The following is a 15058-nucleotide window of genomic DNA, read 5'->3' as shown; positions in this document are numbered from 1 at the left end:
TGGATTAAAATCAACACTAATGGCGCTCTCTCACTGATACGGTTTGTGCGAGTGTCATTGACTGTGATAACAACGGTCAGTGGCTTGGGAGTCACATTAGAAATATTGACACCTGCACCATTCTCCAAGTTGAGCTCTGGATGGTCTTGAGCTGACTTGGAATTTAGGTTCGTGTTGTGTGATTTTAAAAATGAATAATTCTCTTATTGTTTAACTTTTGAATTGTGCCCTCAACAAGGAGCAAATCTCCATCAATACGAATTCTCACATGATTCTAACTATTCAGTCTTGGTTGGTGAAAGATTGGTATGTCAAGGTTTCATATGTTTATCGTGAGGAGAATCATTGTACCGACCTCCTGGCCAATCTAACCGTTTCCTTTCCCATCAAATCTTATTATCTGCAGCGGCCACCTACTGAACTTCTGAGTATCATTTGAAAGAATTTTACTGGAATTTTCTAGCTTAAAATATGTACTCTTTAGTTGTTTTTTTTGATTTTTTTTTTTTTTACCTTTGTATTAAAAAAAGAAGAAGTAAAAATCTAATCAAATAATTACCTAAAAAAATGACTTTTTTATATAAAAAAAATAACTCTCAACTTGCCCATGGTTTTGGCCTGTAGGTATGCTTTGTTTTTTTTGGGAAGAAAATTAAAACGTAAACGAGGATTTCGAAGTAAAACGGTCTTATTGAGAGCAAAAAATGAAGAAAGCCGTTAAGTCACATGCATGGCGCAACGTGGAATGAGTTTATAGATGATAGAAATAAAAAGACACATTTTCACTGAAACGGCTGACGCCCGGTACCAAAATCATGCTTCTAACACCTCTCCACCTCATATCCAGCCAACTTTCCTCACCCACAACCTACAACGGTAAACTCTTCTCCCCTTCCCATTCCCCGTATATATACATCTATATACACTGTACTTGCCTCAACACTATCAATGGAGTACCCTAAAACATTATTCATGATTCTGATGGCTTTTGTTTGTACATCTCGTGCCGTGTTTTTCTTTCCTGTTGGTGGTAAAGATGGCTGGGTCCTCCATCCTTCTGAAGATTACAATCACTGGGCTCAACGAAACAGGTTTCAAGTCAACGATACTCTCTGTAAGTACACCCAATTCAAACCTTCTTCCTCTATATTATATCATCAATATATAGATATATCTGCGTATGGGTGTTTGTATGTGTAGATTTCAGGTACAAGAAAGGAAGCGACTCTGTGTTAATCGTGACGAAGGATGATTTCGACTCCTGCAACATAAAAAACCCTATCAAGTCACTCACCGACGGCAACTCCACTTTCGTCTTTGACCGTTCTGGTCCGTTCTTCTTCATCTCTGGAAATTCCGATAACTGCAACAACGGCCAGAAGTTGGTTATCGTCGTTATGGCCGTGAGAAACAAAACCCACCACCACCAACAGCCTTCTCCCGCTCCTTCTCCAGTCGTCGTCGCCACTCCTCCTGCTTCTCCGTCTTTGGTGCCGGAGGCTCCAGCAGGGTCGCCCCGCCCCGACTGGGGCCCAAGTGGTTTCGGTGCCCCGTCCCCCGGCCCCGTAGACAACAATTCGGGCTCGACCCGTTTGGTCGGTGGCCGTTCAGGAATTGTCTTGGGGATTATTGTTCTGGGTTTTATTGGGACTATATTGATTTAATTTATGATGTTCATGTTTTCTTTAGTCTTTGGTGAATGGTGAGGGATTTGTAATCTTTCGGTTTCTCTATATATAATAATTTAAATGACCCTTTTCGGTTGTTAAATTATTTTGTTAATTGATTTCTGTTTAATTAACTTAATGTTTTACCAGAACATTATTAATTACATATACCCTTTTAGTATTACTATGTACCCTTAATGTTTTACCAAAACATTATTAATTACATAACTCTTTTTCAGTGCTTGTAAAACGTCGGTAAGCAATAATAGATACATACATATATACATATTTATATATATATAGTTGGTTATATATATAGTATATTAGTAGTGAGGGTGGAATTAAGATGGAAGATACCTAGGAAATTTTGGAGAAAGAAACGGGCAATCTCTCAACAAACGCAACATTTGCATGCGCTAAAACGTGAAATAGGTTACATCACATACCAATTACAAAACGCAAAACCCTTCTCCCCCAAAAAAATAAATCCACACCAAAAAACCCCCCTTGCATTTCCCCACCAACAAAAACTCATCTCCTTCATCCTCTCTAAATGAACACCTTTCACTTTTTCATGGTCTCCCTCATCGTCATCTCGGCGATTCCATCTAGTGCATCGCCTTATGGTACTATTCAATTTAACCGACGTACAGTTTTTTCGAACATTCACTGGCATGATAGAACGAGTATCAATAACGAAGATCGCAATGCACAAATGTGTAGTGGTCTTTGGGTTTCTAATTGCATTACTAAAGGAGAAATGATATCTACGGAGTTATCATCATCAAAAGGTAATAGTAAACGTAGAAATTTAGCTACTGGAAAAAGGTATATAAGCTACGATGCGCTTAAGAAGAATAACGTACCGTGTAATCGTAAAGGTACATCTTATTATAATTGTCAATCACATCAGAAAACTAATCCTTACAAGCGTGGTTGCAGTACTATTACACATTGTTACAGGTACACCGATTAATTAATTATGTTTTTAAATCTAATTATCTCCTGTATTATTAATTTCGTTGTGTTTCTCTCTTTATTTTAATAAAATCATCGGGTCTTCTTTTATATTTGTAGAATAATCTTTGTAATTAGTTATTATTTTTAATCTTTTGCTATATTATGATAAATGTAAATCTCATTACTGGGTTTCACACCCTCGTATCATTAGAGAAATTTTAATTAACTGAATTTACTGGATTAAATTTCTATAATCTTCCTATATTAAGTTAATTAGTATCTACTATTATTGTTTTCTACTTTTCTTTAATTTAACAACAATTTGACTGCTTTTTAAACTAACAAATTTTGGTTTTATATAAAGTATTAGAAAAATAAACTAAATTATAATTAAAAAATATTTTAAAATTAATTATGGTTCAAAAATTAAATTAGATTAGATCATTATTTGCGGTTTGTAATTTTAAAAATTAATAATATAATACATAAATTGAATTAAATTCGATGTTTATGTTTAAATATTCTAATTATTTTATATGTCATTAAAATTATTTTAATATTTTAATGATGTAGTTAATTAAAAATTAGATCTTATTTTTAATTTTATCTCTACATAATATATATAAAATTGTATCTATCACATTAATTTTCGTTTTTGTATTCTAGAATTTGAATGAATAATATTTAAAAGAATTTTACCTTAATATAATATATATCTTAAAAATTGAATTAATTAATTATTATGAAAATAAATAACTCATTAATTATGGAAAACGAACATGAACAGTCATATAGTAATTAAGAAATTGTAAAATCATAATAGTTAATGATCGATCTGCAACATAAAACCAAACTCCTTTTGAGTTTTTGATAAGTATCAAGTAAATCACTTGATTAATGAAAGTAATTAAAATTTAACTAAAATTAAGTAAAAATATATTAATAAAATAAAAACAAATAAAAATAATATTTCCACTATGTTGGCGAAAAGACTATAATATCCTTGAAAAAGACGTCAGACGTGTAATGTACAATCCTGCTCCTTGTTTACTGAGAAGCTTTCCTTGGCAATGCTCTCATTTTCCTTGGAAAAATCCTCTTTTCTTTTATACCTCAACTCCCAAGCTTCCCTCCATTTTTCCTCACCATGCCTACTCATCATCCCTGCTAGCATCCACCAAACTTCGTATCTCTACAATTTCTCTCGCCGACTCAATCCCCCGATTCAGCAACGCCTAGGGTTTCAAAGCTACCGTCACAGCGGTACACTTCCTATCTTCTCTGTTGTTTGTCCCTTTTACTTGCTTGCTTCTCTCTCCCTGTTCCTGCTTTAAGTTTATATTATCGCTTCAATTTCAAGTTAGTTTACTGCTGAACATAGACTGAATTGTGTCTAGACCAACAAACTTCTTATCGGGATCCTTTTCGTAGGAATGATCATAGAAGTTGAAGTTGGAGCTTAACGTGTTGCATGTACATGGCCACTGAACTAAGCCGTGAATTGATGAAACTTTAGCATTTTTTTGGAGTTTCTTTCGGCACTTTGTTGCTGACATTTTTTTTTTGTTTTCGAGTTGCTTATTGGTAAATTATGAACTTCCATAAAACGAAATGTTCATATTTCTGTGGCGCAGAGGAATAACCAATAAGTTGATACTTCATAGGATTGGGCTTTTTGTCAAAATTTGATGTCGTAAATTTATTCTACAGAAATCCATGTAGAAGTATGCATAGGTTGATTTTTTTTAATGAGTAATTAATTGGCGGTAAGATTTGGTAATTGTATAAGATGGTAATTATCAAATTATAGCATATTTGGGAAGATTGTTTATTAATGTATGATAATAATAACGATTTTGTTTGGATTGATAAGATGATATGGTTGTATATTCAGTCAAATTAACAATTTATTCATATTTTATTATATGTAATATGAAATGAAAATGTATAAGAAGAAAAAAACTCATTTAACTTGTAAAATTATTTAAATTGTAATTTTTAATAAATTTTTTCTTTAAAAAATTATAAATTAAATTTAATATGAAGAATAAAAATTTAATTTTTTATTATTTAATATAAAAAAATAATTTAATACTATAATTTTTTATTTATAATTATAAACTGAAAAAAATTTTAACAAATCATCTATTGAATAATATTTAGTATTATAATTTTCATGACATAAATAAATTAAATAAATAAATTTTATTAAGAATAATTTTCAGTTTTGCTAATTTGAATAAGGGTAATATAAGAATTAATAAATAATTGTGAGGGTAAAACAAGAAAAAAAATTTTTAACTGTTAAAAACCACCAAATAGGTGGTTTGAAAAATTTGAAAAAAATGGAGAAATAAGTTATCATTACAAACCTTTTAACTAAGCATACCATCTATTTGAAAGTGATCCAAACAAGACAAACCAGTGAATTACCATACCACACATTAATAATCTAGTAACCAAACACATTGATAACCGTGCATTATTATAATTTAAGATCATAGGCTCTTTCCCCACAATAGTGGGGTGGACAGTCCTCTGAGTTATGAAGTTAGGAAAGCTGTGGCTAATGTGGTACTATTGGAGTCGGGATACTATCAGTTTTTTTTTCAAAGAAATTACTTTAAGAAGCACTGCTATAGATTGTTTGCGTACGTATGTGGTAATGGAGGTTTGTCTTTTCTTGGAGGAAAATTAACAAAGGTGCTTAAAGAGAGGAAAGTCTTTGTTTAATTATTGGAATTATAAAATAGGAGCCTCTTTGTTGGAGTCTGGATTCTATCAGTTGTTTTTTTTTTGTTTTTTAAAGAAATTACTTAAAGAAGCACTGCTATAGATCTTTGCATATGCATGTGCTAATGGAGGTTTGTCTTTTTTTGGAGGAAAATTAACGAAGGTGCTTAAAGAGAAGAAAGTCGTTGTTTGATTGTTAGAATTATAGAATAGGAGACTCTTTATGGTGATAAAAAACCTACTCCCCTCTTTCTATATTCTTTTCCCCTTCTTATGAATTTTATTTCTTCTGGTTTGTCAAATTTCTCATATAGGTGTACAAGTACATCTTATTATGGATGTTCAAGATGTATAGGGGTGGTACCCCCGATTGTTTGGTACCATGTTAATATATTTTACACTTTTTATTTCAAAAAAAAAAAATTATGGATGTTCAAGATATGAATGAACATGCTGAAGAGAAGAAGATGCTGCCACCACCAGCTGGAGTCTTTCAGACTCGTGAAGACCTTCTCAAACATGTCCGTGACTTTGCCCTAGTTCAGGGATATATGGTGTCCATTAAAGATTCTTCAAAGGATAGGTATGTGACTGTTGCTTGTGATAGAGGTGGTGTTTATCGTAAAAGGCTAAAGACTGGTGAAAATATGCGTCAAAGGAAAGCAGCTTCGCGCCTCACAAATTGTCCCTTTTAACTTGTGGGCAAGAAGGATGATGATGTTTGGACACTCATGATTAAAAATGGAGAACACAATCATGAGCCTTCAAAACACATGTTTGAGCATCCTTCTTGCCGTCGTTTTACAAAAGAGGAAGTGTTAATAATAAGAGAAATGACTGCAGCTGGAAAGCGCCCACGTCAAATACTCAAGGCCTTTAAGGCAAAAAAATCCATACCTTGTATCAGATTCAAGGAATGTATATAATGTGAAAGCTAAAATCCGTCGATAAAGTCTAACAGGTGAGAAGTTTTTTAGATTTGGTTTCTTAATTATTTTTCCATTTTCTACTTAATTCTACACTTCAAGTTCAATGCAAATGATACATGACTTAATATTTTAACTTGCTGGTTTGCCATAAAGAATTAAATAATTGCCTTAATACATGACTTAATACTAGGAGTTGTCTGAGTGGCTTTGTTGCATTTCTATCAATTTGTTCCTTTCTGCTGTCCAAAAGGAGCAAAGATATTATTATTGTAGCTTGTTTCACTTGGCATTAGATGACAATGGAGAAAGGAAATCTAGGTTATCAAAATCTTACACTTCACTGCAAATAGAATTTGCCACCTTCATTAAATGGAAAACTGCTTTACAGACTGGCTTGTGAACCACTTCAATTTTATTTATTTACAAGTGAGGTGATATTTGCAAATTCTGTGAGATTGGTCTTTTGTCTTGTGTAGGCCTGCTAAACAGATGTTTGGAATGTTGAAAGTTTGATTACTTCAACAATTTTTTTTGAAATAAATTACTTCAACAATATATTATCAAATAACAAGTATATGGCAAATTGACATTCTGATGCTAATTTGCATGTTATGAGTTGATATCTTTCCTTAGATCCATTCGTAACAAATTCTATTTTTAAGCTTGATTGAAGCGTAAGAGGAAAGAGTGGATGTTTAGGTTAAATTTCCTATTATTAAAGTTTATTTTCAGTTAAGTTTGTCAGCGTCAGTTAAGAGTTGGTGGACGTGCTCTAATAAGAGAACTAACCCAGCTTGTTCTATTGACAGATTCCTAGTGTCAACCTCATGTCCGCTTCAAGTCAGGTATGTGTCAAAAGCTGTCACAAAGAGTCATATCGGATCATTTTCCTATATGCCCCGAATTGGTTGGGATCAAGTAGGACCCTTGTCCATTCAGATTCGAGGACAAATGATTAAGAACAAATGTTTTTTGTGAAAAGGTTAAAGAATGGTGGAAGGCAATGGGGTGAATGGCAAAACCAGTTTCAGAGTAGCACAAAAGTTGAAGGCCATGAAGGCTGCAATTAAGAAATTGCGTAAAGAAGAGGAACAGAGAGAGCACAAATCACAATTATTACTTTAGGGAATTGGGACAATATATGAGAAGGAAGCCGAAGATGCTTTGTCTATTAAAGATTTGGCTTGGAAAGAATGTATAAAGTTGGAACTGGCAAACAAACTACAAATGGAGGAGATGTCTTCGAGACAAAAGTTGAAAGCCAGATGGATAAAAGAGGGGGACTGAAACACTAAATTTTCCATTGTGTGGCTAACAGCCATAGAAGATCCAACTATGTAGAGAAGATGAAGATTGATGGTAGGATAGCAGAAGGTAATGAGAGTTTGCGGCAAGGAGATAGAGATTTTTATTGCAAATTGTATTATGAAGAATTTAATTGGAGGCTTAAATTAGATGGTCCCAATTTTAACACATTGGGCAAGTTGATTAGGAATTCAATAGAAAGAGAGTTTACAAAAGAGGGAATCTATGAGGGGCTCATGCGATGCAGGAAGGATAAAACTCCTGGCCCCGACAGTTTTAATATGAATTTTTTGCAGAAATTTTGATATCTGGTAAAAAAGGATATCGTTGAGCTGTTTAAAGAAATGCATGAGGAAGGGTCTTTCGTGAAATCCCTTAACTCTACATTTGTGGTATTAATTGCCTAGGTGGAAGGAGAAGTGAATGTTAAGGAACTTCAGCCAATAAGCCTTGTAGGTTGTGTTTATGAACTTACAGTGAAGGTGCTAGCCAGGAAGATGGTAAAAATGTTGAATAAAGTGGTAGGGAAATGCCAACATGCATTCATAGAAGGATGAGAAATCATAGATGCAGCTTTGGCGGCTAATGAAGTGGTAGATGAGCTGTTTTTCTGGAGAAGAGATGGGGTGCTGTATAAACTTGACATAAAAAAGGTTAATGATCTTGTCAAATTGGGAATTCATTGATTATATGCTAGCGAGTATGGCTTTGGAGTTAAATGGCGTAAGTGGATCAATTCGTGCATTACTAGAACATCATTCTTGGTCATGATAAATGAGGGTCGTCGTCTTTTTTTAGGGCATCTATAGACTTCAGATAAGGAGATAACTTATCCCCTTATTGTTTATTATTATCATGGAAGGTTTGAACAAGTTGTTGTTGAGAGCCAAGGAACTGGGTTTGTTAATAGGAATCATAGTGGGAGAAGGAGAGATATATGAGAAAATAACATATTTATTTTTTGCTGACGACACCTTGGTGTTTTGCAATCCGGAATAAAAGTCACTAAACTTTAGATGCGTCCTGCTCTAACTGCTTTTCTTTTCTCCTCCCTCCATATCTGCTCTAATATACTTCAATAAAAAAAATGATGAATGTAAGATCAAACTTACAAAATGATTGGTGGGAAGAGCCAACGTAGGTGGGAGCACCTAATCTAGGAGTTGAAGAGGATGCTGCAAACAAGTTGCAATTTTTTCCCTCCGTCAACATCAGCTTTTGTTTTTTGAAAGAAAAGTATAGAGAATATATTGATATGAAGGCGCCAAGGGGGAGCCGCCCATGTACAAAAGATTTACAAGTCAGTGAGAATATCTACAATTGACCCTAAATCGTCAAAATGGTTAAGATTATGTTCCAAAACAGTGGAACCAAAAAAGTGTAGCCATTTGCTCACAGTGTTACCAAAAATTTCTTCATTTTCTACAAAGACTCTATTGTTTCTCTCTTTCCAAATAGCCCAGAAAATACTGAGCGGTTTGAGTCTGAATTTCTTATTTCTCCTGCACACCAGTTCCCAGGTGAATAATTCTTCTTGAACAGAACTGGCCATCATCCAACAAATGCCAAGGAGACTGTAGACCATAGACCATAGCTTGTGAGTGATAGGGCACCAAAGCAAAAGGTGATTACTGGATTCAGCATTGTTTTTCCATAGATAACATCTGTTGGTTAGGGTAAAGCCTCTTTTCATGAGTTTGTCAATGGTCAAAATGTATTTCTTGGATGCTTCCCAAGCGGACAAGGATATTTTAGCAGGAGCATTTGCCCTCCAAATCATTTTGGCAGGAAAAGCTTTTTTCTCAAGACTGTTATGTCCCGCAAGGTAATTATAGAAGGATTTTACGATGAAGGATCCTTTATTTTCCAACTGCCAGACCAACTTGTCATCGGTGCTGTTGAGCTGAATGGTGTTCAGTACTGCCAGCAAATTCTCATATTCCACAATTTCCCAATCGTGTATATTCCTATTGACCACAATGTTCCAACCAATGCCATTATTTTTATCAAAAGCTTCCTCAATGGTCATATGTTTATCCTTAGAAAGGGCAAAACTAAGAGGAAACCGGGTCTGCAGATTGGAATTCCCACACCAGAGGTCAGACCAGAACTTGATTTTGTTGGCTTTTCCCACTTTCCATCTAGAGCACTCAAGAATAGAACTTTTAGTGCATGAGATGCCCTTCCACAAGCTCATACCGAATTTTCTTTGATCCAACAACAGCTGATTCAACAGTTGAAGTCCATACATTTAAATACTTGAGATTTGGAATTCTCTTTTTGAAAGATTAAGATCGGCCAAGGAGGATCTTTTAGATTCAATGACGATTCTCCTTGAATTTGGCTGCTCTTTTGGGGTGAAAAATTTAAGGCAATAATATTTTCTTGCTTGGGAAAAGAACCCTCATGGTTTAAGGGAATTTTCCATAAGCTTGTCTTGGCTTCTTCCCTTAATTAGGTGAGGATGCATGCTGAATTTGCCTATGGCCGAATGGGCTTATTCTTCTTCCCTTGTAGGCTTCCATGCTTGGTCCAAACCCCTCTTTCTTACTAATCCATCCCTTAATATAACTAAAGAAGTCTTCCTCAAGCCTCTTGGTCCATGTTCTTGTGTTTGACCCACTTATCTTTAGGATGCTTTTCTCATGTGTTCGAAGCCCATCATATGAGACTTTCAAGCTTTGCTTCCCTCCATATGGGCATTGTTTATAGCCCAAAACACTTTGATCACCCATATAACAACCCATGCTGTGACCTATTAAGAGTATAAGGTCGAAGTTGCCCGTGCTTACATCAACAACTTTTCTCTCTACAACAGTCCCTCCTCTGTATTTTCAACCTTTTCCCTCCCCAAATCTGCTCTTGTCTTCTTCTAAAGTCTTTTTTACTTTTGCTGCAACTCTTCTTCTTCCTTAATTTCTTCACAAATCAGGCCAAGTTCCTAACAAACTCAAAAATATTTTATTGAATAATTAAAGTCTCCCCCACAAACTGAAATCATAAAGATAGTTATAATATTTCTTAAGTAACTTTTAATAAATTAGATTAAATTTAGAAATACTAATACTAACAAATAATACTACTAATACAACTATAAAATTAAAGACTAATAAGAATAAAATACTGAAGTTACTAAACTATAATTGTAGTCTCTGGAATAGTTTTCAGTTTTGTATTTGTAGGAATCCTACTTCTTGTAGAAACCTAATTCTTGTACAGATTGGTATCAGAGAAGTCTCCTATAAAGCAAAATCATAGTCGACTTCCATAACAGGATGTTCTTTTTCTTTTATGGGACTGATTTGTCTTTAGTTTTTTTATTAAAATTCTCTATAATTTTTTTCTATATATATCTTGCTATTTTAAATTAAATATCATGAATAAAAAAATTTAGTAAATAGAAAATTTAGTTAGAAAATTCAGTAAACAGAAAATTTAATTATAAATTTTCACTGCTTAATAGAATTATGGTTTCTAATATATTTAGGCAATCTAGAGTTAGTCTATTCTGCATCATGGTAGCCCATATTATGCAATTTAATCTCTATTTTTGGTTCCTGGGAAATATTCATTTAGGTTGATTTTCCAAACAAACTTGAAACACATGCACAATAGCAGATACATGTTGACCTTCTCAACTAGCTGGTAAATTCAATTGGCCTAAAATTTGATCTTCTTTCTACCCCTCCCATTTTTTTCTTGCACTCTCTCATTCAATACAACTAAAAATCTTCTTCTCTCTGTGTTAGAGGGCAAGAAAACAGAGGCATCTTCTTCATCATCGGCAGTGATAAATGATGGGGGCATGACGATGTATTCAGAGCCAATTACGCAAAACAGTGTCCCTGAAACACCTACTACAGCACCATATGTGGAAAGCCAAGAAGTGAGTGACACCAAGGTCTTAATGTCAGAGCTTTTCTATCATTTCTACAGCCTTGGGTGGTTATCAGGTACTGGAGGCAGCATCACAATTGAAGTAAATGATCACTCCATTCCTAGACCTCATCAGCTCATTGTCATGTCTCCATCTGGTACCCATCTATCTTTATCTGCTTTAGTACACACATGATATATTGTATGTCCATATGTAGGTATTCATGCTTACATACACATTGTTGGTACACTATGTGGCTACATGTGCATAAATATCTTTATCTGCTTTAGTACACACATGATATATTGTATGTCCATATGTAGGTATTCATGCTTACATACACATTGTTGGTACACTATGTGGCTACATGTGCACATTTATGCACATGCACACACAGATGTAGATGTGTATGTGAGTATACATATTCCTTTGTATGTATGTGTACTATTTACTTGGTTGGTTTTTTGGTTATTGTTTGTATGTTCATGACTGTTTCAGTAGGTGTGAGTATTCCAATATAATTATAGCTTTATATTTATGATAGTATCTTCATTGTTGGTTAATTTTCGTTTCAGCTAGAGCATGAGGTGTCAGTATCGTGCTTCTGGATGTACTACAATTGGTAAATGATACTTGCTCTGCATGTTAGATTCCTAGTTGATTAAACTTAAAAAATCTGCTCGTATATATGTTGCTGATACTCCAAACGGGAGTTAAATTTTCATTTTGCTTCGGAAAGTAATAACATTAGGTTTAGAATTCAAATGCATTAATGGTTTTATTAGGTTATATTTGGAATTTGTGATTTGTACTGAAGTAGTATAATATCAGACTGGGTTCGACAGTGTGCATGTTTAGCTGTTGAAGGGTATAGGAATAGCTATTTTTTATGTATAGAGATGAGTATTTTAAAGCAACAAAGCAGAAGTGAAAGGTCCATTAATTCCGTTTCAGTTCTATTTCAGTTAGTTTGTTTTATTTTGTTAGGTTTCATTTTCTGTGTAGGTGTTCAGAAGGAAAAGATGGTTCCCGAAGATATGTATGTGCTATCTTCTGATGGATTCATATTATCAGCACCTAAAACTAAGCCATATCCCCATCAGCTCCCCAAGTGTACTGATTGTTCTCTTCTCTTAATGAAGGTGCTTTTTTGTTTATGTTTTATATGCTTCCATGAGTGTGTGTAAAGACATTCGTTTTTGGTTGAATCAGAGTCAGTACTTTTTAATGCTACTTCCTTTAAGGATTCTGTAATGGTATGTTAGAATATTCATTCATTAGTTCTCAAACGCAGATTATGGCATCGACTGTTTTTGATATCTCAAAAACTTGACATATTTTGTGTCCTTGGGAATGTGGATGTAATCCTGCTCTTTGAGTTCGTGTTTTGGAAAAGAAATTAAGGATGAATATGTGTTTCATTGGCTATAAGCAGAGATAAGATGAGCAAGGCCCAAAGCAAAATGTTAATTTCTTTTTTTTTTTCTATTTTTACTTCTTAATTTCATGATTTTGTTAATATATGTCCATTCTCACTTTTGAATTGAAGGACGTCTATAGTGGCTGGTAATCTTGCTCTAGAAATTATAATTTAATGGTTACTGCTTCGATCTTCTTTCCTTGTAGTCACACTATGACTGATGGGCAATCTGTCACAACATGACTCTTGTTCTTCAATTGATGTTTGCTCTCTTGGCAGTAACCTAGCATCTTTTTCTTCAGGCTAATGAAATATGTAATGCTGGGGCTGTTATCCACAGTCATGGAATGGAGGCTTGTCTTGTCACCATGATCAATCCTTTCTTGAAGGAGTTTCAAGTAATACACTGAATTCTGAACATATTAAGTTTGAGCTGATATCTTGTTCTCTCTTTCCTTTTTTTCTACAGTTATGATTAATTATGAGTGGTCATATTTGGTACTTGAATGGTAATGATTTGGTTGCTATAACATCTTCCATTATCTTTTACATGTTCAAGCCATTATCTGGAACTTATTTCTGTGTGAAATGAGCTAAATGTATCATTAATATTGAGCATTTACCATTTCTAGCAAATACTCTGGATGTGAGAAAGATATAGCCTCTCTATGGTGATGTGAAAAGGAGGAATTGAATCAACCTTGATATATTAAAGATTCTTCTTTTTGAGGTAAGGATGTAGGTGTATGCCATGCTACAGATCTCTGGATCTAGTAAATGACTTGTGAAGGGTAGCCTGAACAATCTGGATTGATATCTCGACAGTCATATAAATCATATTCTGGGAATGTCTAATTCTTGTTAAGCGTGCGAAGTAGTTATTGCTGGTAATATTGTTTGTTCTTTCTGAATACTAGCTTCAGTGGCTGCACTGTGATTAATTGATGGGTTATGGACTCACTTGAACTGATGATGTGAAGATTCATAAAGAGATGTTTCATTTCTCCATATATTTTGGCACTTCTGGTTAAATCCACTTATTTTCCCTTCAATTAGCTATCTGATAGCTGGTTTTCCAACAATAACATTTGCTTTAAAATTTCAGATTACTGATATGGAGATGATAAAAGGAATTCCAGGACATGGTTATCATGATGAGCTTGTGGTGCGAATAATTGAGAATGCTGCTCATGAAAGCCAGCTCAGAGAGTCTCTTACTGAAGTGGTATTTTCTTTTCTAGGTCTAACTGCAGAAGTGATTTTAGAATATTTTTAAGTTGATTATCTAAGGTGGTAAAGTAATGTACATTCAGTATGGTATCCAGTAAAAATGATCCTTTCGATTTGATAATGTATTTTGTCATTGGACATCGTATAATCTGAGTGAGTTTTAGAGTTTACCCCTAGAGAATTCCTACATGCCTCTTCAATTGTTCATATTCTACAGAAAAACAAATAAAACAGAATTTTTTTGCTGAAAATGATTTGACTTTTCGAGTTTATGATGGCAAATACCTTTGGGATAAAGGTTTAAGATGACAAATAGTTTGTATATGTATGATGTTATAAAAAGTCACAGTAGGAAGCTTTACAGTTTGGACAGTTTAAATCAACGAGTAGAAGCTTGAAATATGGTCTAGGGGGTCCAAACAACCTATGAGATAGTTGAAGGAGGTGATTTAGTGTAAGAGCAGATTGCTTTCTTATTGCTTGGAGTATATTGATAGAGGCATGCTCATGCAGGCCTATGGCATTATCTTGTCCATAATATAGTCTAATTATTGGGTGCTAATATATTCCATGCCACTAAATGTCTCGGGGAAGGTGAATTGAACCCAAATTGAGGAACCTTTTCCATGAAAATCGCTAATTTGTTGCAAAGGGTATGTCCATGTAGGAAAGAGAAGTTCATCAAATTGTAGAATCACAAGAACAGGGAGAGAAAAAAAAATAAACTTCCCTACATAGAAGAGAATGTTCCTGTCTTAGGAAGTGATGCTAATCAGGATAGTATCGAGAACCAGAAATCACCAAAGCTGAGATTTATAAAAGGTTTTTTCTAGTTCATTCCAGAAGAAAAGGATAAGGAAAAAAGTGGAGAAAGGATCCATTTCTGAGGATATTGGATAAAATTCTCCAGAGAACTTTCCTCTGCTACTAAGAAAGA

At 34.2% G+C, this 15058-nt stretch overlaps 2 protein-coding genes across 5 annotated transcripts in view; both read left to right on the top strand.

Annotated features, from left to right (window-relative positions):
* Positions 1-737: 737 nt before the first annotated feature.
* LOC110811980 (early nodulin-like protein 3) lies at positions 738-1773 on the top strand. Of its 2 annotated transcripts, XM_022038617.2 has the most exons (3): positions 738-876; positions 1037-1114; positions 1201-1773. In XM_022038617.2, exons 1-3 carry the CDS (start codon positions 816-818, stop codon positions 1662-1664), a joined length of 603 nt encoding a protein of 200 aa, XP_021894309.1. In that variant the 5' UTR covers positions 738-815; the 3' UTR covers positions 1665-1773. The 2 variants fall into 2 exon arrangements, with proteins under 2 accessions (XP_021894309.1, XP_088071587.1); XM_088215461.1 differs by lacking the exon at positions 738-876 and having other exon boundaries at positions 885-1114.
* A 1892-nt stretch (positions 1774-3665) lies between these two features.
* The window catches only part of LOC110811951 (putative bifunctional methylthioribulose-1-phosphate dehydratase/enolase-phosphatase E1 2), a 14699-nt gene continuing 3306 nt past the window's right edge, over positions 3666-15058 (top strand). Inside the window, exons 1-8 of one of the 3 annotated variants that reach the window (XM_088215459.1) lie at positions 3750-3890; positions 5799-6321; positions 11171-11239; positions 11344-11628; positions 12051-12093; positions 12477-12613; positions 13194-13289; positions 13997-14116. In XM_088215459.1, coding sequence (XP_088071585.1) covers positions 11578-11628; positions 12051-12093; positions 12477-12613; positions 13194-13289; positions 13997-14116 — 447 coding nt within the window. In that variant the 5' untranslated portion in view covers positions 3750-3890; positions 5799-6321; positions 11171-11239; positions 11344-11577. Of the gene's footprint in view, positions 3891-5798; positions 6322-11170; positions 11240-11343; positions 11629-12046; positions 12094-12476; positions 12614-13193; positions 13290-13996; positions 14117-15058 lie in introns of those variants that run through there. The other 2 variants (XM_088215458.1, XM_088215460.1) reach the window with 2 other exon arrangements.

The sequence above is a fragment of the Carica papaya genome, chromosome 3, assembly GCF_054855325.1.
Source record: "Carica papaya isolate Zhongbai chromosome 3, ASM5485532v1, whole genome shotgun sequence".
Taxonomy (NCBI): Eukaryota; Viridiplantae; Streptophyta; class Magnoliopsida; order Brassicales; family Caricaceae; genus Carica; species Carica papaya.
Note: the sequence above shows the minus strand (reverse complement) of the source record. Positions and strands in the feature narration are given on the sequence as shown.

Excerpts from the sequence above, each read along its gene's own strand:
- LOC110811980 (XM_088215461.1), top strand. The coding sequence starts at position 949 with ATGGAGTACCCTAAAACATTATTCATGATTCTGATGGCTTTTGTTTGT. Across the intron at positions 1,115-1,200 it reads TCAAGTCAACGATACTCTCT|ATTTCAGGTACAAGAAAGGA; the intron begins GTAAGTACACCC and ends TTGTATGTGTAG.